The sequence below is a fragment of the Saccopteryx bilineata genome, chromosome 1 (assembly GCF_036850765.1).
Source record: "Saccopteryx bilineata isolate mSacBil1 chromosome 1, mSacBil1_pri_phased_curated, whole genome shotgun sequence".
NCBI classification, from domain to species: Eukaryota; Metazoa; Chordata; class Mammalia; order Chiroptera; family Emballonuridae; genus Saccopteryx; species Saccopteryx bilineata.
The window spans coordinates 183,477,738-183,500,420 of record NC_089490.1 but is presented as its reverse complement, the minus strand read 5'-3'; the positions used below and the strand labels follow the sequence as shown (position 1 = coordinate 183,500,420).

Genomic DNA, 22,683 nt, shown 5'->3' with positions numbered 1-22,683 from the left:
CTTAAGGGCTAAGGCAGAAATCCTGGGTGAACACATGTGATTGGAAAAAGCCCCTTAAGTCACTTTGTTTAGCACTGCCTTCACTTTTTGCCTTAGCCCTTTGCGTAGAGCAACAGAAAATGTCACAGGGACATCTCAAATCCCAGGGAGTGCACAGTGGAAGGGTTAGGAAGTTGGACTGGCAACAGGATCGCCAAATGAACTCTCCCCCAAATGCCTAAACTGTTTATAATGAACTCTCCTTCCCCTAGAGGGTTTTAGTCCCAGGTGTTATCTTTTAAAATTTTTAAGTTAAATTTTTATTATGGAAGAGGATAATGTAATCATTAGTTAACTTCAATAATTAGTAACACATTTGGCCTTTGGTTATCTTAAAGGAGCTCCGTCCAGGCCGTATGAAAAATAAGAGAGCACTCCTGCCTTTGATCAGTTTTTGTTTTTACCTCTCCAGAGAAACTATACTAAGAATTATACAAAAATTCTAAACATCCATCAGCAGCCTTCATTTTTCTTTGGATGGGGTTAAACACAGCTGGACTTGCAAGGAGATGCTCAATCCTAAAGTTGGGGGAAAAAATGGTGATAATACTAGTATTTTGCCTGACCAGGTGGTGGCGCAGTGGATAGAGCGTCGGACTGGGATGCGGAAGGACCCAGGTTTGAGACCCCGCGGTCGCCAGCTTGAGCGCGGGCTCATCTGGCTTGAGCAAAGAGCTCACCAGCTTGGACCCAAGGTCGCTGGCTCCAGCAAGGGGGTTACTTGGTCTGCTGAAGGCCCACGGTCAAGGCACATGTGAGAAAGCAATCAATGAACAACTAAGAAGTCGCAACGCGCAACGAGAAACTGATGATTGATGCTTCTCATCTCTCTCCGTTCCTGTCTGTCTGTCCCTGTCTATCTCTGCCTCTGTAAAAAACAAACAAAAAAAACTAGTATTTTATTGGGTTATTGTGCAGATTACATGAGGACAGTTCCTGACATGTTGTAGACCATCATCAGTAAGTGTCTGATGTTACTGATAGCGCATACATAAAAGACTACACAGGGGCTAGCTGGGGCCAAGTAAGCATTTAATAAATGTTATCAACTACTCCATTAAAATGAATAATAACAGTAACCTAGCTGTTCTCTGTGTTTCCAGTCTCATCCCTGCCAATGTCCTCTCAGAGTCTATATTGTGAGATGAAACGTGTCGTACTATACTTGTATATATTATTTTCTTTTCCTATTTTTCCTATTCCCTTTCTCTGCATGGTTCCCTCCTTCTCGTTCTTTGAGGCTGAGCTCAGGCATCTCTGTCCTGTGGGAAATCTCTTTCCTTGTCTCATCCAGACTTGCTTTCCCTCCCTGCTGCTCTTGGAGCAATGTGCATAGACTCCTACTACCTACTCCTCTAATACTCTAAATACTGGTTTAATGTCTGTCTTATCAATTACACTAGAAGTCTCCTTGAGACCAGAGACTGCCAACTATTTCTGTGCTTCTGGAGGCTTGACACATAGTAGGTGCTCAATTTACTTAATAAATGAATGGCCATCCAAATCAATATAATTCAATGGGATGCAGCTAAGGGAGAGACTTCTACCACTATTACAGAGCAGTCCAGGGTTGAATAAAACATTCTATTAAACCTTTCTACTAAAAAGCTTTCTTTATTATGTAACATTCATATTCATCAATTCCCAAATATTTCTGTAAATAGCTGGTTACTACTTTCTATAATAAAACTTAAATTCGGCAGACAGCATTCCAGATGTTGAAATACATAGCAATAAAAAAGACTATGCAAATACCTCGAGACATTCCAGTAAAACCACATTATTTATATTTTATAAACAGTATCTCAAATGTTACCTAGAGAATTTATTAATGGATTTCCAAATGGAAATACTATGAAAAGATTTTCAACAAGCTGTGTATTCTATTGTTTTCTGTGCCAACTATTGCATACATGCATAATTTTATGGCTGTATATAAAGAGACAGTATATATAGAGAAAACATAGATACACTAGATACAATGAAAGGAAGAAAGAAAGAAATAAAAGTCAAGGAAAGCAGATTTGGCTTAGTGACAAATAGTATTTGGCTTTAATTTAATAATGACTATTTTAGTCTCTCTGAACTAGTCTTTTTAATCTAGAAGAGGAAACAAGTTAACTCCATACAACATTTAGTAAATAACAATAAGTTGTAAAATTTTATTTTAAGAGGGGTTGGGGGAGAAATAACTTAAACATATGGAAGCAATTAAAATAAACACACATGTACACTGCTTTTCTTAAGTGTACAACTCTGAAATTGCAGTTATCCCTTATATATTTACATCTGAAGACATTATGAAATTGGGCTAGGAAAATTAAACAAACAGAAATTACTAAGAAAAAACATGCCATTTATTAATATAATTCTTTGACATTACCAAACTAAGTTCTAGAAAGCTGTCTTAAGATGCTAAAGAAATTCTTTACTGAAAAATGTTTAAAAATTCAAATAGGACTCACATTTTGGATTTCAGAATCAATTCGCATTCCAATATTTAAAGCCATGTTAAAACCATCCCGTAGTCCTAATGTGTTACTGATTATACCATCACTTGTACTAGGATTGCTCTCGACCTCACACATCTGAACTTAAGTTGGAGAACAGCTTGCTGGATATTTGACAAGTTTCTACTCGAAGTTTAAGATCAACAGTCTTGTTGACTAGTCTCAGTGCCCTTTGGGGGCCCACTGTTAAATCTAGCTTTGGTATCAGAAAATTTTTAAAAAGTATATTACCCAAAAGACTACTTAATCATTACATGTTGGAGATTGTATCAGACTCACTCTATGAAATGAAATTTGAAGTTACTTTTTAGTTGTCAGAGTAATAAATGCACAAAAAAAAACCCAGCATAAAAACAACTCAAATTATTGAAAAGGGATAATTTGATTGAAATGTAAATATTTAAAGTACCCTACAAATTTAAATATATAAAATTAAAACTTTATAGCATAATTGTAAATGATAAATAGCTTCACAGAAAAAAATGTCATGGATATATTAGCTAGCATACTGAGTATTTAAAACTTGATCAGATAAATGTTCAAAATATAGACCAGATGATATTTAATCAGGAAAATATGCAAAATAATCCATACAGAAGAGGACTATGATGAAGAAGTAAGTTAAATTTATGAGAAATCTATGTAAATTTGAACTTGAAAGACAACTTATTTTGTTTTTAATTTTGAGAAATAAGATATAGAGAAATAAGAATTTAGTCAGGATAATTTTTTTTATGTTTTCAAATAGATATTGATCTTTTGATGCCAATCCTACAAATTTTCATAAGGAAAGACTCAGATGAATGAAAATACAAAGACGATTATTATAACAGCTTAAAACAGTAAAAATTAGGGGAAAAACTACTGCTACAATGAGTGAGTTGAGTTGAATATATTTGACATAGAAACTAGTCTGCAATATATTAATAAAAGAAAAATTTCTAATTTTGAAATAAATAGTATATGATTTCATTTAAGTAAAAAAATAAATTTAAAAATATAAACACACATATACTTGCATGTGTTATGTAAGTACACATAAAGTAAAAAAAAAAAACCCAGAGATACTCTGTACCAAGCAATGTTTACAAGTACATGAATACATACATGTAAAATCTGGAAGAGAACATACCAAACTATTATCAGTACTCATTTCTGGTGAGGGGTATATGAAAAGATTGGGAGAATAAAAATACTTTCTTCACTTTAATACTGTTTGACATCTCACACAAAGCATGTATTACTTTAAAAATAAAGAAAAAACATTTTCCATTTTGATAAAATTCAAAAACTAAAGAACTATGAAAATCTAAAGAAAAACCTATCAACATTCGCTATAGTTTTATGAAGTTTAATTTTTCCACTCATACTGCAGCCAGAAATACTTTTTAACCATCCAGGAACAACTCTAGTTGATAAATTGGTCAATAAATGTGAAATCAGTAGACCTTGCTATAAAGTTATTTTTGAGCTTATGTCCTAATTGATTTCTATCAGATTTCAAGGACCCATTAATTTTAGTAATATTTTAATCATCATTTAGCATAAATTAAATATTTAGAAAGCTATATACATTTTATAAGTAAAGTATATGTTTTTTTACAATGCATCAGGTATCTGGAGGCATAAAAATATCATGATGGTATGAAGTACATAAAGAGCAAAGAGAAATGGTAGCTTTCTAAATAAAGAAAAACATTAAATAGGAATGCAGTGATAAGAATTCAGAGGAAAGAGAAAATTAGGGAAAGGGGTATTTTTCTTACACATTTACTCAATACTATTATGGAAGTTACAGAGGTAAAACAAACTAATCACAACTTTTGAGAATATTCACAGATTTCCCATTAGTGCCTTTCACTGAGCCTGTACATTCCAGGCACGTTACACTGAAGCCCAGCCCAACCTCACTACAATCTCCACTTCTTGTAGCTGTCTATCCACTGTAGCATAATCCTAGCTGCCAATCTGAAAGAAACCAGCTAGTCAGAGCAGACATAACCAACAGAAACAAATGTCACTCAATAATGTTCACCGTGCTCATGGATAATTTCAAACAGTATCTCTGTCTCGAACATTGATGTGCTCATTCAAAACACCTCCATCTCTAGCTACTGGAAATGCGCAGATAAAGCAGCCTGCCTAGAAAAATAAGTGGAATGTTGCTTCAAAGAACTTTCCAATACTAAGAGGCAAACATAGTGAAACACAGTGGAAAGTTCTTAAAGGAAAAAAATAATCAGGGGAGTTGATTTACTGCATTTGGCAGTTTAAAGTATCCCTTAAAACCAGGTAAATGTAGAACACTGAAATGAGGCACATACAGTGAGAAATCACGTGGCATGATCCTTGCCCCTTAAGTAACCTAGAGCATGAAATGCAACACACCCAGACATACACACAAGCACACACACTATAATTACCCAGTATTGGCAGGGAGAGAAAAAGGTAACGAGGTAAGACAACAAATTTACTGTGATCACACTGTTTAATAATACTTACATTTAAAAAATTTGCATTTGACTCAAATGTTTCCCAAATACGAATAAAATGTCAGTTGCTTCTTTGCACCAATAATGAAAAGCTAAAGCACTGATTATAGCAGGGGTCCCCAAACTACGGCCCCGAGGGCCGCATGCGGCCCCCTGAGGCCGTTTATCCGCCCCCCCGCCGCACTTCCAGAAGAGGCACCTCTTTCATTGGTGGTCAGTGAGAGGAGCATAGTTCCCATTGAAATACTGGTCAGATTGTTGATTTAAATTTACTTATTCTTTATTTTCAATATTGTATTTGTTCCCATTTTGTTTTTTTACTTTAAAATAAGATATGTGCAGTGTGCATAGGGATTTGTTCATAGTTTTTTTTATAGTCCGGCCCTCCAACAGTCTGAGGGACAGTGAACTGGCCCCCTGTGTAAAAAGTTTGAGGACCCCTGGATTATAGTTTAAGTAAACTTCCTCATCTTTGGCAGAATTAAAACAAAGTTGCTATTCTAAACATTTAGAAAACTGTCATGCTTACAAATAATCTTATATAGATTTTTCAAGTTTATTCAATTTTTTCTTCACCTTATTCTTTCTATATGCTTGCATTTAGTTTAAAATTTGGAGAACAAAATTCAGACATTTTGTTCAGACATTTAAAGGAAGCTACTTTTCATGCACTCGCTTTAAAATAATGTATCATAGAATTGTACACTTGGAAACTATATTATTAACTAATAATAATAAATTTAAGGACTTAACAAAGTAAAAAAAAATCAGCACTTAAACCATTACAAATGTAATATCATCTCCCCCCCCAAATAAAATAAAATATAAAATAAAGATGGTGCCTTAAGGTAGCAGCTGTTCATGACAGAAATCATCAGTGCAATAGAATGGCTCAGGATTCCTTGGGTAGTTGATGATGAATTAAAATCATAAAAATATTAATACTTTGCTTAATGTCCTAGATGTGTAATTTAGCTAGAACTATTTAAGAAGTTTGCAACAGACATAATAACTAGCAAAAAATAAAGATTAGCTTTACTGACAACTTTGATGTTCATTTAGTTGACTAAGGGAAACTTTGATTATTGTGGTTTTGATATACAAGAAAGTCTGGCATAATTTCAAGGTAATTTTTATGGAGGTTTTCAATTAAAACTTGACTAATCCTATGGTTTATTTGGCTTTTCATTGTACAGTTCCTGCCCTGCACTGTGTCAAATATGCCGTCTGGGTAACAACTTCTGGCCGGAGATGCTTCAGCATTATTTCTGTAACACTTTGAACTGTGTGGCCGCATTGACTAATTTCTAATTGACTCTGTTGCTACAACCACTGTAATCGTTTTGTCCTATTGTCCTTCTCTTAAATCTCACTGCAGTCACAACAAAGAGTCCTGCCCCACCTGCTTAAAATGGGCTTCCAGTCCATTCCCTCAACTATTTAACAAATGTTAACAATGCTATAAATACCGATTGTGTTTATGCTTTCTGAAAGATTCACTGCAGCCAGTGTTCTGCAACAGTGTTAGAGCTGAAATAAGCTGTTGACTCCCACCATGAAAGTGATTGAATTCTAAGCCAAAAATGCTTTTCCTTGGATAAGATATCTGATTTGCTACTGCTGTCATGAAGCTGAGGTCATGTAAACTTAAACACTGCTGCTGCTTCTTTCAGGAAGCAGACCTTCTCACAGTGATTATGTGTTGCTAAAACAGCATTTGGAAGGATAAATTTAGGAGAGGGAAAACCAGACACTGACACTAAACACAACTTAGGGGAAAATTTCAGGTTTTACTTTCATGTTGCATAAATCCTTTAAACTGAGCAACGCCATGGGTCTCCCTTTCTTCTTCCCTACTCATCTATGTAAATAGAGCAGAGTTCCATTTTAAAAAGGAAATCGATGTCTTTACTTTCTGAACTCACATAAACATTGTATTTGTTGGAAAAGTAAAGGAGAAAACGATGCTTCCAGAGGAAACGTAAGAGGGACTTATGACAAGGTAAAGATGAAAGAGCTGGGACAATATTGTTCATATTAATGTTGTTCCTGAAAAACATCTACCTGCAGTGGATCTTGTAAACCGCCACCCCCTCTTCCAACCTGGGCTCACCCCCAAATCTCCTCTTGTGCTCCCTACACAATGACTGCTCAGACCCTGCATTGTGTCTGTGCTTTCCCTTTTGTCAAAACCTATTAGCAAATCCTGGGCACAGACTGCTGAATGATTAAAAATAATGTTTAAGAAATGCACACACAAGATCCATAATAAATAAGTAATCTCTGATGGTGGAATTTCAAGCATTAACAAAAGGAGATGATTTCTGTGGTAGAGACTTCTCTGTACATATCAACACGATACAGGAGCTGCCACACTGACATTAGCATGTGACTCTGGCATTAACCAAGTCCAAATTTTACTTTACATTTTCATATTATTTGAATTTTTATGGTTAATATGCATTACTCTGATACATGCATCCTTAAAGCCCTTTATATAATTATTTAATCTCACACACAAACACACTCACATATCACTGAGTAGTGAACCCAAAGATGTAGAATTGACGATTTTTTTGTGTGTGTGTGTGTGGCAGAGTCAGAGAGAGGGACAGACAGGAAGGGAGAGAGATGAGAAACATCAATTCTTTGTTGCGGTTCCTTAATTGTTCATTGATTGATTTCTCATATGTGCCTTGACCCGGGGGCTATAGCAGACCGAGTGGCGCTTGCTTGAGCCAGCGACCCTGGGCTCAAGCTGGTGAGCCTTGCTCAAACCCGATGAGCCCACCCTCAAGCTGGTGAGCCTTGCTCAAACCTGATGAGCCCGCACTCAAGAACTCAGGGTCTTGAACCTGGGTCCTCTGCATCCCAGTCCAATGCTCTATCTACTGCACCACCGCCTGGTAAGGCGAGAATCGACAAATCTTAGGCCAAAAGGCTTCTTGTTTTTAGAAAAAGATGACAAGACTTAACAATAATATATTTAAAATATTATTCCTAACAGAGTGATTTTCTAACCGACATTAGAGATTTTCAATTTTTTAGTATTAGATAATTCCATAGGCAAAAGTCTATTAAATTTAAATTTTAATTTGACTTTTATTGATTACTAATAAGGATGAACTACTTTTTATTTGTGGTTTGTATTTCCTCTTTTGTGGATTATCTGTTCCGGAACTTTGTTATTTGTTGTTTTTCTGGATGTACAAAAATTTCAGTTTTCCTGTAGCCAAATATATCATATATCAGCATTCTTAACGACTTTTGGATTTGATATTAGACTTACAAAACAGACACTCTCCATTTCAACATTATAAAACTGCTCAGCTATATTATCTTCTAAGTTACATAGTTTCACTTTTAATATTTATACCGTGTTCTTTATTCCAAATGAATACATGTAATTCATTTGTAATTTCTTTCACTTTAAGACATGAGATAGCCTGAATAGGGGTGGCAGAGTGATAAGGCACCACCTACCTGGAAGGCTTGCCCAGTCAAGGCATACCCTAGAAGCAACTGCTACCAGAGGATGCTTCCTGCTCCTCCCCCATGCGCACCCTCCCCCTCTTTGCTCAAAAATCAATATATAAAACCTTTACTAAAAAAGATGTAAAATAGAAACCCAAACTAATTTATATTCTAAACAATTAGCTAGCTGTCTTATGTCACATATTGAATTAGAAAACCATTCCCTGGCAATTAACAATACCACCTTTATCATATACTCTCATATGTAATATGTCTATTTCTGGAAGCTCTAGTTTGCACCATTGGATCTCTCAGCTTCTCACAAGAACATGTTGTTTTGATTACTGTAGTTTATGTTTTTGTATCTAAAATAGTAATCAAAACCTACTTATTTTACCTTTCATCTAATTCTACCAAATCTGGCCATTTGGTTTCTCAGACGGTTGCATCTAAAGAATAATCAATGGTAGAGCAGGAGGACGGAAGCACAGAGGTGGACAGACACGCTGGCACAGTGACAAGAAGTGCGCACGGCCCCGTGCGGTGGAGGTAGGAGGAGAGTGAAAAGAGCACGAGAAGTGAAGAGTCACACTGTGGTATTTCTTAAGGTCAAATACAGGAAAGAACAGTGAGTAATTTTAATAAGAAATCACATTCTCTAATTATACTCCTCAATTCTCTTTGTTCACCATCCTATTGTAAAATGGCCTCTACTGAAAATGGCAGAACCACACACAGACATAGAACAGTTATAAAAATCAACTATTCCCAAAGTAAACCAATTCTCAACAGATTTTAAAGAACCTATGTCATCTATATCACATGCTTTAGTTCTAAATTGAGTTAAAATTGGTAACAAAAATATAACTAGATCGGCTGTGTGCAGGCAAGCCCTCATTGAAGAGATGGCCTAAGCTGAGGCACAGGACAGAGAGCCAGCATGTGAAAACACGGGACGGTCAGAGAGAACACCATCCTAAAAAGGTGCCTGGTCAGGGACACTGTTCCCATGAACAGGGACAGGAAGAAGGTGAGTGGGACAGCGCACAACTAAGAAAGAGAGTATAGCAAACCGTGAGATCAGAGACATTGGCAGGGGCCAGATCACAGAGATCGTGTAGGGTCTTATTCTATGCTTATTGTGAATAGGAAGATTTAAGTAAAACATCATCTGATTTATACTTTAAAATATCAGTTTGGCAGTCTATGGAGAGTGGATTGTAGGTAGGCAAGGGTAGAGAAAAGTGACAACGTCTACCAGTCCTAGCCCAGAGCAGAGATGATGATGAAGGCTCTTAGACTAATGACAGGCAGATACAAACGGTTTCCAAATATAGTACGTTTCGGTGAGACCATCAACCTAGTTGTTCATCACCAACTTCTCATGCCCTCCCATACGTTGTTTTCCGGTTATAGTGCCCCCCTGAACTCACTCCTGCATGTTGGACCCTCAGCCTTGATTTCCTCTACATTTTCTATGGCTTCACCTATTCAACTCCTCATTTCTTAAGAATTATGTTTAGGTAGTTAGCACCCCCTTAATCCGGGGACGCTGCTCTTCCTTTGTGCCGCTATATACAGAGTAGACAGTTCACTCAGAGCACAGCCCTATGCATGCAATTGTTCTTAACACTTATTTCTGGCCCACTAAAATTCCATCAGTGAAATGTTTTATACCAAAGGGATGTAACAGAGCTTTCAAGTTTTGGATATATTAAATATCACTTTTATGAGAATTGATAGGTGCATTCTGGATAAGTATGTTCTAGAAATTATGCCTATTAAGTACAATTATATTCTAAATGATATATATTAAAGAAATTATTTAAGAAAAACATTTGTGATATTACTTTATAAAATTAGTATTCAACTCATCATGTATTTACTTTGTGAATTTGGATTTTAACAGGTTTTTTTCTTTGAAAATATTTAGCCCTGGCTGGTTGGCTCAGTGGTAGAGGGTCAGCCTGGTGTACAGAAGTCATGGGTTTGATTCCTGGCCAGGGCACACAGGAGAAGCGCCTATATGCTTCTCCACCCTTCCCCCTCTCCTTTTTCTCTATCTCTCTCTGTCCCTCCCACAGCCAATGCTCCATGGGAACAAAGTTGGCCCGGGTGCTGAGGATGACTCCATAGCCTCTGCCTCAGGCACTAGAATGGCTCGTGTTGTAATGGAGCAATGCCCCAGAGGGGCCAAGCATTTCCCCCTGGTGGGTATGCTGGGTGGATCCCAGACAGGCACATGTAGGAATCTGTCTGTCTGCCTCTCCTTGCTTCTCACTTTGGAAAAATACAAAATAAAAAAAGAAAATATTTATTCTTACTCATATCTGATCCTAAATTCAGTTATCCATTTTTTTTTTTTGCTTTAATTTCTTTCCTTGATGCTGACCTGTGGTGGACCAGTGAATAAAGTGTCTACCTGGAAACACTCAAAACACCAGTTCGAAACTCTAGGCTTGACTAGTCAAGGCACATATAGGAGTTGATGCTTCCCACTCCTCCTCCCTTCTCTCCCTCTCCCTCTCCCCTCTCTAAATTGAATAAAGTCTGTTTTTCTTTTTTTAATCTAGTGAGAGGCAGAAAGGTGGAGAGACAGACTCCCACATGCACCCTGACTGGGATCCACCTGGCAACTCCCATCTGAGGCTGATGTTCTGCCCATCTGAAGCCGCTGTTCCACTGCTTAGCAACTGAACTATTTTAGTACCTGAGCAGAGGCCATGGAGCCATCCTCAGTGCCTGGGATGGAGGCACTGCTCGTTGGAGCAGCCATGGCTGCAGGAAGTGGGGGAAGTGGGGGAGTGAGAGAGAGAGAGAGAAGGGAAAAAAGATTAGAGAAACAAATGGTTGCTTCTCCTGTGTGCCCTGACCAGGAATTGAACCTGGGACTTCGACACGCCAGGCCAACACTCTACTGCTGAGCCAACCAGCCAGGGCCTAAAATGAATAAAGTCTTAAGAAAAAAAATTCTTTTTTTCATTTTTAGTTTCTTTGAAATGGTGTTAGAAAGGTTTGAAAGATCCTGATACATTTGGTAAGTATGAAGAAAGATAAGTGAATGAGCCAAACCAAATTTAGTGGAATTAATCAGAATATAACCAACTTTTATTATTTCTTGTATCTTGTCTATAAAAGAATATATGTACTCATCACAAGAAAAATTATGTAACTCTGTATGATGATGGATGTTAACTAGACTTATTATGGTGATCACTTTGTAATATATACAAATATTAAATCCTTATGTTGTACATCTGAAACCAATATAATATATCCCAATTATACCTCAATTTTTTAAAAATGCAAAAACAGAGGTATGTAATTCTAGAAAAACAGCATATTTTAAAAAATGGTAAAAGTAGAGAAAAAAAAACAGTACCCAAGAGACAAAAAAATAAAGGAAAATAAAGAGGTCTGTTAGAATAAACAGCTAAAATGAAGAATATATCCTTTATTTGGAGGTCACAGATGTCTGAAAAAATCTGCTTGTGATATATGCAAATGCAGGCATTGTTGTATATTGATAACCAGCTGTTTTCTAAAAATTAAAAACAACATAAAAGTTTAATGTGCGGCAGGCTGTTTCTCTGATTACTCTTTGTTCTCTTATGGTTATTATTTCTTTCGTTTAGTGCTTTTTTTATAGACAGATTATTTTTATGATCACTTACTAGGCCATATGTATTAACCATTCACTCTGGAATAAAAGTTTCTCACAAGGAATAGAGATTTTCCGAGTAGAAGGTGAAGACATGACTTGTACATAGACAACTTGCCTCTGGGTATGACTGTGTGAACATCTAAGTGTCCCAAATTAAATAAAAAACAGAGTCATAAACAGAAATATGTAATATATAGCTACTGAACAAAAATAAGTCTAGTATGGCCTACTTTTAATACTAGCAAGGCACCACTCAATTCCGGTATCATTACTATGATTTTACAGAAAAAAATGTGGCCTGACCTGTGGTGGTGCAGTGGATAAAGCGTCGACCTGGAAATGCTGAGGCTGCTGGTTCGAAACCCTGGGCTTGTCTGGTCAAGGCACATATGGGAGTTGATGCTTCCAGCTCCTCTCCCCCTCCTCTCTCTCTCTGTCTCTCTCTCCTCTCTATCCCTCTCTGTCTTTCTCTCTCTCTCCTCTCTAAAAATTAATAAATAAAATAAAAAAAGAATTAAAAAAAAGAAAAAATGTTTTAATAGAAGCGCAGTATATGCACAAATTTACTAATATTGGTGATGTGAAAGAAACGAGATTCTGAAGGAAAGAGGGGGTAGCCAGAAGGTGGCAGCAGTAGTTCTACAACTGGCAGGCGGCCAGCGACAAGACTTGACTTGGAGGTGGCCGAGGCCTGGGGGGTCACAGGCGTGTGTCTGACGGCCAGGGTTAGAGCCATGGAACCCGCCTCCCTGGGCCCCTGGTATAGCTTCACTCAGGTGAGAAGGAGACTGTGTATGAAGGAAGAAGTGGTCTGTGAACAATCTTTGAAGTACTGCCTACTCCCAGGTCACTCTGACCCCCTCCCCCAACCTTGTTTCATCACATTACTCATCACTAAATAAAATTAGTCTTTACTGCTGATTTTCTGTCACCCTATTAGAAAGTAAGATCCCTGAGAGAGGTACTTCCTCTGATTTTCTTGATAATCTCTGTATTTTTAGCACCTTGAACACAATGAGTATTTTTTTTAAGTGAGAGGCGGGGAGATAGTGAGACAAACTCCTGCATGTACCCCAACTAGGATTCACCCAGCAACCCTGTCATGGGCTGATGCTGGAGTACAGAACTATTTTTAGTGCCTGAGGCTGACATGCACAGATCAACCAAGCCATCCTCAGCACCTGGGGTCACATTTAAACCAATCAAACCACTGGCTGTGGGAGGGGAAGAGGGAGAGAAGGGAGAGAGGGTAAGGGGGAAAGCAGATGGTTGCTTCTCCTATGTGCCTTGACCAGTAATCAAACCTTGAATGTCCATATGCCAGGCCAATGCTCTATCCACTGAATCACCGGCCAGGGCTCAAAATGAGCATTTGTTGAATAAATGAGTGAATAATAAAAGAATAAACTGTCATAATTCATCAGTCCCTTCCTTATCTATCCAAACTAGCCTAGACCCACCATTTCAGCAATATCCCTTAAACAATTTCATCACCCTTCCACTTTCAAATCTTTTTACTTTGCCATACTTCCACAGCAAAAGCCTCTCTTTTCATGTATACTTTGTACGCATCACACACACACACACACCCCTTCTCTATTGAACAGTTTCCTACACCAACTCTCCTGCTGTCGAGAACACAGAAAAACCACATGGAAAGGATTTATATATATATTTATTTATTATTGGGACTCTATTAAAACACCTGTCACTATGTTAGGTACATGCTCATGGGTATTATATCACCCTTGGTAAAAACCCTCATATTCTTGCTGTCTTTCCACCTCCTGCATGTACACTTACTCACACCCGCCCCAGGCGACCCTTGTCTAATTTCAGACAAGGCAGCATTGGTCCATCCCCCACCCCCACCCCTCCCCCACCCCATCCAGTGCTTATCTCTGGGTTCTGGATTTGCTTCCTGTCCTCCTCCTCACAGAGCCTGGTAGCCTATTACAGGCTTCCTTTCCTGTACACTTGACATCTTTCCCTTTTTTTTTTGAATTTTTTTCATAAACTCAGAAACATGGTCAAATAGCTTTTTGTTTATTCAAAAAAAAATCTCTTAAAAAGTTACTTTCAAAAATATATTCAGCTTAGTTTTTACCTCTTCCCCATAGAAGGAAATATAATCTGAAAGGAAAGGATCAGAGTTCTCTCCCAATATCCAGAAAAGGGGAAGGAACAGAAAGCTTTTAGCAAATAAATAAATGTAATATAACCTCAAAAAAAAAAATCTCCCTTAGAGTGGCTGCGAATAGGTATGGGATTTTTTTTTTTTTCTGAAGCTGGAAACAGGGAGAGACAGTCAGACAGACTCCCGCATGTGCCCGACAGGGATCTACCCGGCACGCCCACCAGGGGCAACGCTCTGCCCACCAGGGGGCGATGCTCTGCCCCTCCGGGGCGTCGCTCTGCCACAACCAGAGCCACTCTAGCGCCTGGGGCAGAGGCCAAGGAGCCATCCCCAGCGCCCGGGCCATCTTTGCTCCAATGGAGCCTTGGCTGCGGGAGGGAAGAGAGAGACAGAGAGGAAGGAGGGGGGGGGGAGTGGAGAAGCAAATGGGCGCTTCTCCTATGTGCCCTGGCCGGGAATCGAACCCGGGTCCCCTGCATGCCAGGCCAACGCTCTACCGCTGAGCCATCCGGCCAGGGCAGGTATGGGATTTCTTATTGTAGTGACAAAAATGTTTTAAAATCAGATTGCAGTGATGCCTGTAAAACTGTGACTGTCCTAAAAACTATTGTATTGGACAATTTAAATGGGTAAGAATTGTATATCCTATGCAAGCCAAGTCTCAATAAAGCTGTTAAAAGTTCTCCCTTTGATCACTCCTGTCTCCCAGCGTGCACTCGTTCACTAGCCACTCACAGCACAGCCCTCCACCTGCTAAGACACTTTCTCTAAGATCATAAAGGGCTCCGAGAGTCATCGACGGGTCCTTTTCCATTCTTACCTGTTCTATCCTCTTCCAGACATGATCTGAAATGTACCCGTGGTTCTGTAACCAACCTACAACCTGCACCCCACGGTTGTGTGACATGGTTGAAACTGTTCTCTCCGTCACGGAAGGCCCTCTGTGGCCTGGCTCCTGCTCCTCTCTCACCTTGCCCCTCTGGGGTTTCAGCCTCCGGCCCTGAGCTCTTTCATCTTTGTGTAGGAAGCTCATGCAGTTTCTTCTGTGTAACTATAGCCTTTGCTTCTGACTCTACCTAATACTCTTATTTATCTTTCAACCTCCGGCTCCAGCCTCTCCTTTCTGAAAAGACACACCTGGATCTTGCCTGCCTGGGTTCGTGCCTGCCCACTGTTCCTGCACACACACACACAATGTACTTGTCCCTCTGCCGAATGCAGTAGAGGGGGTTGTGTTTGCTCACTCACTCACTGTCCCCCACGAGACAGTGCACTCCAGCTCATGAGGGCAGGGCCTTTCAACTCCTTAACCCCATTACATAATTTGGGCTTAGTAAAAGATTGTTGAAAAACGAATAAATTAATGACCTATCCTATTTTCTGTTTTCTCCTTGCTTCACTTTCCAACGAACTCTGCATGTGTTTCTAGGACAAAGTCTCTAATAATGCCTCTAGGGTTAATATTTCATGATGCTTTCTATGGTGCAACCAGCAATTCCTATTCTCTTCACAGGCCTGTCTCTTATCACAGGCATTTAGCAGTGAGCAACACAGGGAAGGGACTAATACTCGCTGTGTACTGACACCTAAGCACTCAGCATGCATCATACCTCACATAATCCTCTATGAGGTGGGCAGTATTACTCCAATTCTCTACATGGTGGAAATGGTGTCTCGGGCAGACTCCCGTCACACAACTAGTAGACATGAGGGCCAGGAATCAAATCCACAGTTATTGATTGTGTGTCTGTTTGTTTACTGTATCACACTGCATTGTGCCACAGGATTTAGCACTATGACATGAAATGGCTATGGTAAAAGATGATCACATTTGTTTAAATAATGTTCAGAAAGCTTTGTGAATTAATCATATATACTTATATAAACAGTATTCAGTAATGAAGTGATGTATGATATATTCTTCCAAGAACATCAAGAACTAGCTTCACCAGGTGGTAGCAAAGTGGATAGAGCATCCGTCTGGGACACTCAGGACACAATTTCAAACCTCAAAGTTGCCAGCTTGAGTGCGGGCTCACCTGATTTGAGCACAGGGTTGCTGGCTTGAGCATGGGATCATAGACATGATCGCATGGTCACTGGCTTGAGCCCATAGATCCCTGGCTTGAAGCCCAAGGTTGCTGGCTTGAACCCAATGATAATGGCTTAGCAAGGGGTCACTGGCTTGGCTGAAACCCCCCTGTCAAGCCATGTATGAGAAGTAATCAGTGAACAACTAAGGTGCAGCAACAAAGAATTGATGCTTCTCATCTCTTTCCCTTCCTATATGTCTGCTGCCACACCTCTATCTCTCTCAAAAAAAAAAAGAAAAGAAAAGAAAAGAAAAAAAAATCAAGTACCAACCGAACTCAGAATAGGCCACATTTCAGAATGAGTGCTGAGTATGTTCATAAAATAAACAATATAAAAATAAATTAGGGTGTGCTGAGTGGAAAACTTTGTAGTCAAGGTTTAATTTGCTAATAACATTACTTGGGATTGTGGGAAAGAAAAGGAAGTCAAAGAAACTTAAAGCAGAAGTTTTAAATAGTCTTTAGCAAATGTGGATCATGAAAAATAAATACTAAAAACTTATTTGTTATGGCAGTTCCTCAAACAGTTAAACATAAAATTACCATGTAACCTGGCAAGTCCACGTCTGAGTATATATATCCAAAAGCACTGAAAACAGGAACTTTAAACAGATCCTTGCACACCAATGTTTACAGCAGCATTACTCACAATGTCCAAAAGGTGAAAACAACCTTTTGTTCACCTACAGACACACAAATGGATAACCAAAATGAGCTACACACATATAATGGAATACTACTCACCTTACAGAGGGGGGAAATTCTGACATGCTACAACAGCGCTGAATCATGAGGACATTACACTAAGTGAAATAAGCCAGTCATAAAAATACAAATACTGTATGACTCTACTGCGAAGAGGTACCTAGAGTAATCAAATTCCTAGAAACAAAGTAGAATGGTGATTGTCAAGGGCTGAGGGCAGGAAGAATAAGGAATTATTGTTTAAAGCATAGAGTTTCCATTTGGAAAGACGAAATCCTTCTGGAGATGAATGGGAGCAATGGTTGCAAAACAATGTGAATGTATTTAATGCCACTGAATTATTATGCACTCAAAACTGGATAGCATGTTAACTTCTGTGTTGTACTTGCCACAATAAAAACCATCTGAAATCAGAACAGGTTAGTTTTAAGTGAAAGAAAAATATAGTTTACATATATATTTCAATCACATATCTAACGTCTAAATGGAGTCTGACTAATTTCAAATATTCTGCAAAGTTAATTTAACAAATATTTATTGTCCCACTGTCTGACCACATGCCTTGAATTTGGATTCAGAAAATATGGTCATCAAAAATATATGCAAGTTGGCCCTTGGTGGCTGGCTCAGTGGACAGAGCATTGGTCCAGCATATGGACATACCAGGTTTGATTCCTAGTTAGGGCACACAGGGGAAGTGACCATTAGCTTCTCTTCCCCTCCCTCTCCCCCTTCTCTATCTCGTCCTCTCCTACAGCCAGTTGATTTGAGCACTGGCCCCAGACGGGTTACTGGGTGGATGCTGGTCAGGGTGCATGCAAGAGCCTGTCTCACTATTTCCTCTCCTCTCACTTAAAAGAAACACAAACGTGCACGCGCGCGCGCACACACACACACACACACACGAAAGTCTTCTAGATCTCCGCTATCCAATATGGTAGCCACTAGCCATATGTACCTATTTAAATTTGAGTTTACTGAAATTAAATAAAACTGTCTGACCTGTGGTGGCACAGTGGATAAAGGATCAACCTGGAGAGCTGAGGTCAACAGTTGGAAACCCAGGGCTAGTCTGGTCAAGGCACATACGAAAAGCAACTGCTATGAGTTAATGCTTCCTACTCCTCTCCCCCAATTCTCTCTCTCTCTAAAACAAAACAATCAACTAAAAAAATATAAAATTAAACATTCAATCCCTCAGCAACACGAACCACTCTGATGCAGAATTTCCACATATGACTAGTGGTTACCATATTGAACAGTGTAGATACAATGAGCATTTCCATCACTACAGAGAGTTCTATGACACAGTATATTTTCAGATTATCCTGTAGATCACGTAGGGTACTCCTGGGTGTGTGTGAGGAAGAAAGGTGGTCAATCCAGAATGAAAACAAAGAGCCAATTTTGCAGGTTGATCTGCAGAGCAGAGAGCCAGCTGACACAATGCTTCACTCTGTAACTAGCATCTCACAAAGACACAGGCTTAGAGCCACCCGCTATCATGCAGAGGGTGCGAAAACTGTCATGAAGTGAAAGAGACACTTTTATTATTTCTGTTGAGGCAGGCCTTGGAAGAAATAGGATCCCATACTGGGAGAGACAAATTCAGTACGTTTTCAAAGCAACTGAATAGAATATTATGGAATTTCAAAATTAAAACTATATGGATTATATAGCAACAAAATAATATATGCTGGTATGTTTAGTAAAATAAAGGAGATTATAAAATCATATATATATTATTTCAGCCATACTACAGTTATGTAGATATTTACTATGAGGGAACATGAAAAATAAACATATGGAATCTTAAATGAAGAATTGCGGACCTTTATAGAACAAAATAGCACTATTCAAATATTGTTAAAACAATAAAGAATAAAGTAGATGGGCCTATGGTGTTCTACTCTAATAAACTATGTACTATTTGGTAACACCATTTGCATGTTTCCTTTAACCTCAATTTCGCATATGAAACCCGACCTTTATTCTATGTCATGCTCCAATAAAATAAAATGCTCCCCTCGAAGGAACATTTTCAAATAACTGAAAATCTGTAAGAGTCCATAAGAGTTCACTTGATCCAGTTCTAAAATAAATGGAAAAATTGGAACTGAAAACCTGTCTAGTTTAAGACAAACGTGCATCTAGTACATGGTGCTTTTGTCTGTGAACTAACCTTTACCTAGCACTTAAAGCAAGTAATAACACATACTGGCAAATACAGTTAAATATGTTCTCATTACACGCTGTCAGAGGACCAGGTCATACGCAGAGTTATATAGGAATACATCAAGTATTGGTGAAAAATGACACACCTTACTTATTACAAATCATGTTCCCTTTAAAGTGATATGTAACTTTCCCTATGAGATCAAAGTCTTGGTTTCTTGAATACAGTCCTGTGCTAAAACTGTATGGGTATTTAAAGTGATAACTGTTCGACTCTACAATCTTTTCACATGATGTACGCTAGAATTAGGAAGATTTATAATTGGGTTAAAAATACTAACAGCAAAAACAAAAAGGCTAGGCTATATAAAGACTTTCCAGTGAATCCAGTATTTGTCCAGATGATTTTTCAGTATTTTACCTAAGAAAATAAACAACAAAGATAAAACAAGTGTCTCAATCACACCTAACAACAAGTTTGATCATGTATGAAAGCTTTAGTCTTCATTCCAACTGTTAACTTCTATGTGGTTTATGTATGTACTTATACAGTGATATGTGTTTTATCACATTTTAATAGATTTATATTTATAATCTTACTTCTTTAAGTCACTATTTTCCTAATACTTTAAATTAGTAAGTAGCCTTCAAAGTTATAAAAATTATAATGATTTATCCCTTCATGGGTCCAAATTGAAAAGATTCTCATTTTATACTGAGTCACACATTTTGTAAAGTCACAGTCACTTCACCCACCTGGTTTCAGTTTCACCACTAGCAAAATGGAAAAGCCCAAGGAAGATGGTATCTAGTGCCTTCTAGTCTAAAGATACCTGTTAGACCCCGTCAGATAATTTACCTCTCTCAACACAGGATCAGTTATCGAATTCAGGTTGACAGCTCCCTCATAGGTCAAGTAATAGAACACGTTGAGGGATCGAACAGCCTCTGGTCCTTGCTGTTTGTAGCCAAAAATGAGATCAATCCACTGGTGAAGCTGGCATGAAACAAATTCACTCTCCAGGGCCTGGAAAAAGGGCATAGTCTGTATTATTATGTTGAATTCTATTTTTAACAATGTATTAAGCTGAATTTTATTCCTAAAATATGCAGAAAAATTTAGAACATCCAGTAAAGTGTAATGCTAAATCTACTATGAGCAGACTTATTTTGATATCCTATCTCCACCACAATCTGGTCTCCTTTATTTATAATGAGAGTCTTTCTGGCAGTTGACACACTAAATTGTAATAGACTGTTACCATCAACATTTCAGTACTATTCTACCACTCTGTATGTAAGCACAGTGAGGGGAGGGCTGGTTTTGTCTCAGTCACCATTGTGACTCAGGACCTGACAGGTACTGAATTTATGGTTCAAAGAAAGGTCATACAATGTAAAGGCGATATTGAGACAGCAAATGTGAAAACGTTAAACATTTACTATCCACTTAAAATATTTATAATTTTTCTAAATATAAACATTTTGTTGTTTACTGCAACAACTGTAATCACATCATTTAAGTTTTTTCAACTGAGCTTTTATGCCAACAAATTAGATACTGGGAGGGATACTTAAAATTACTGAATTATTATTCTAGGTATTAGTATCAAGTGAGTCCAAATTTCTTGATGCTATTAACATAACAGTGTCCAATAAATAATGAATGAACATAGTCAAGCACTCAGCAGAAATGCTGGCACAAACCCACTCCCAGCTTGTCATTACATTCCCAATCACTAGCATTGTACCTAAAACGCCATAGGTATCAATGTCTGCCAAATTTAGTAAAGTTAAAAAAAATGGGAGACTTATTTTTCAGATAGGAATTCATATTTATTTAATTGTTCAAAATTATTCCAACATGAAAGTTTAGTATTATGTCCTACTGGATCTCTGACTCAGGTCAGAGGTCTTTCAAACTAACTCCAAAGATTAATATGAAGTATACCAAGTTATATCAGGTAATGTACCTCATTGAAATTCTTATTTTTAGATTAATAAGTATATGGCTGTCATGTATTTTTAGGTGTGACTTGCTATGTTATCGATATTATAAAAAGAAATTTGTTGGTTTTAAAATAAAATTGACAAACTTCTATGGCAAGCAAGTAGTAAGATATAAAACATCTCATGACAAAAGAAGTTCCTATTAGTTCACAGGTGAACCCTTATATGAGCTATTAAAATAAATGTCTATGAATAAGAGAGGTGTTTATGGCTGAGTCAAATATATTTCCTTTAACTAATAATATTTAACATGACTTCACAATATATGACATACTATAAAAATAAAAATAATTCTGTAAATAAAACTCTAGACAATTCTCATATTCCAAAGTATACCTGAAATGAAATATATCTTAAAAATATTTTGCTAATTTTGATTGTGAAAGTTACTATTTCAGACATCTTATAAAACTCCTATTTATAAATTTAGTAAACAGCTAAGAGAGTACAAAACTGCTTCATATTTTATTCGAAATAAGAAGAGAATAGCTTGTTAATAACTTTAAATAAATTCCTATTTTAAAAATCAATCCAAAAATCCAGGAACTATTAATGCAAGTTGCACCCCAAAAACGATACATTTGCTTCATTAACTAAGGTCTTAGTTAGGATGGGGGGTAGGAGACATGTTTAAAGTGACACATAAAACAGCAATTGTCTTAATTTGTGTGCAGTGCACTCCACACAAAAGCCCTAAATATGTTCAAATTAGAGCAAGCTGCTTGATTGTCACTGCAGTCTCATGTCACATTAATGCATGACAAACATTAAACCATACACTTAAATGGCAATTTATATCATTTAAATGTTTACTGCCAGACTAGCTCATCACTCATTTAAATGTGACTTTCTGACAGCTAATTTCAGTTAATTTTCTCCAATTCACTTAATTAGAACTTTCATTCAGGGAAGAACCTATACATATCTTCCAATTTATATCCTTTTTTAGTTGGTCAAAATCAGAGTCAATAAACTGCTGAAAAGCTCTCTGATAACAGATTAGCATGTAACATCCTGAAATCTACAAAAAAAGTGCGACCATATGAAACAAACTCACAGTATGTACTCTCAGAAAGAACCTCCACTTATTTATGTAAATAATACTCTTGCCAGTAGTTTAAATAAAAAACGTTTAGTTCATATACACACACTATTGAAACTATAAAAACCCTGCATCCAAACTAATTAAAAATTAATGATTTCAAAATTGTTTAATAAGATAAAACAGTCAGCAGTCTCCTGAGTGTCCATGGTGTTGTGATTTGAGACTATAAAATTCCAGAAGGCTCAGTAAATGACAAAGTACAAATGAATTTTCTCAATATTAAAGCTCTAAAACTAGGGCAATTTTATTTTATGTGTCATCAAACAAAGAATTGTGAGT

At 37.6% G+C, this 22,683-nt stretch overlaps 1 protein-coding gene across 6 annotated transcripts in view; it reads right to left on the bottom strand.

Moving 5' to 3' along the window:
- LRBA (LPS responsive beige-like anchor protein) overlaps window positions 1–22,683 on the bottom strand; it is a 634,310-nt gene that overhangs the window by 62,380 nt on the left and 549,247 nt on the right. For all 6 annotated transcript variants that reach the window (XM_066280997.1, XM_066281009.1, XM_066281017.1 and 3 more), the window contains exon 48: window positions 20,149–20,316. In XM_066280997.1, the coding sequence (XP_066137094.1) occupies window positions 20,149–20,316 (168 nt within the window). The remainder of the gene's footprint in view (window positions 1–20,148; window positions 20,317–22,683) is intronic.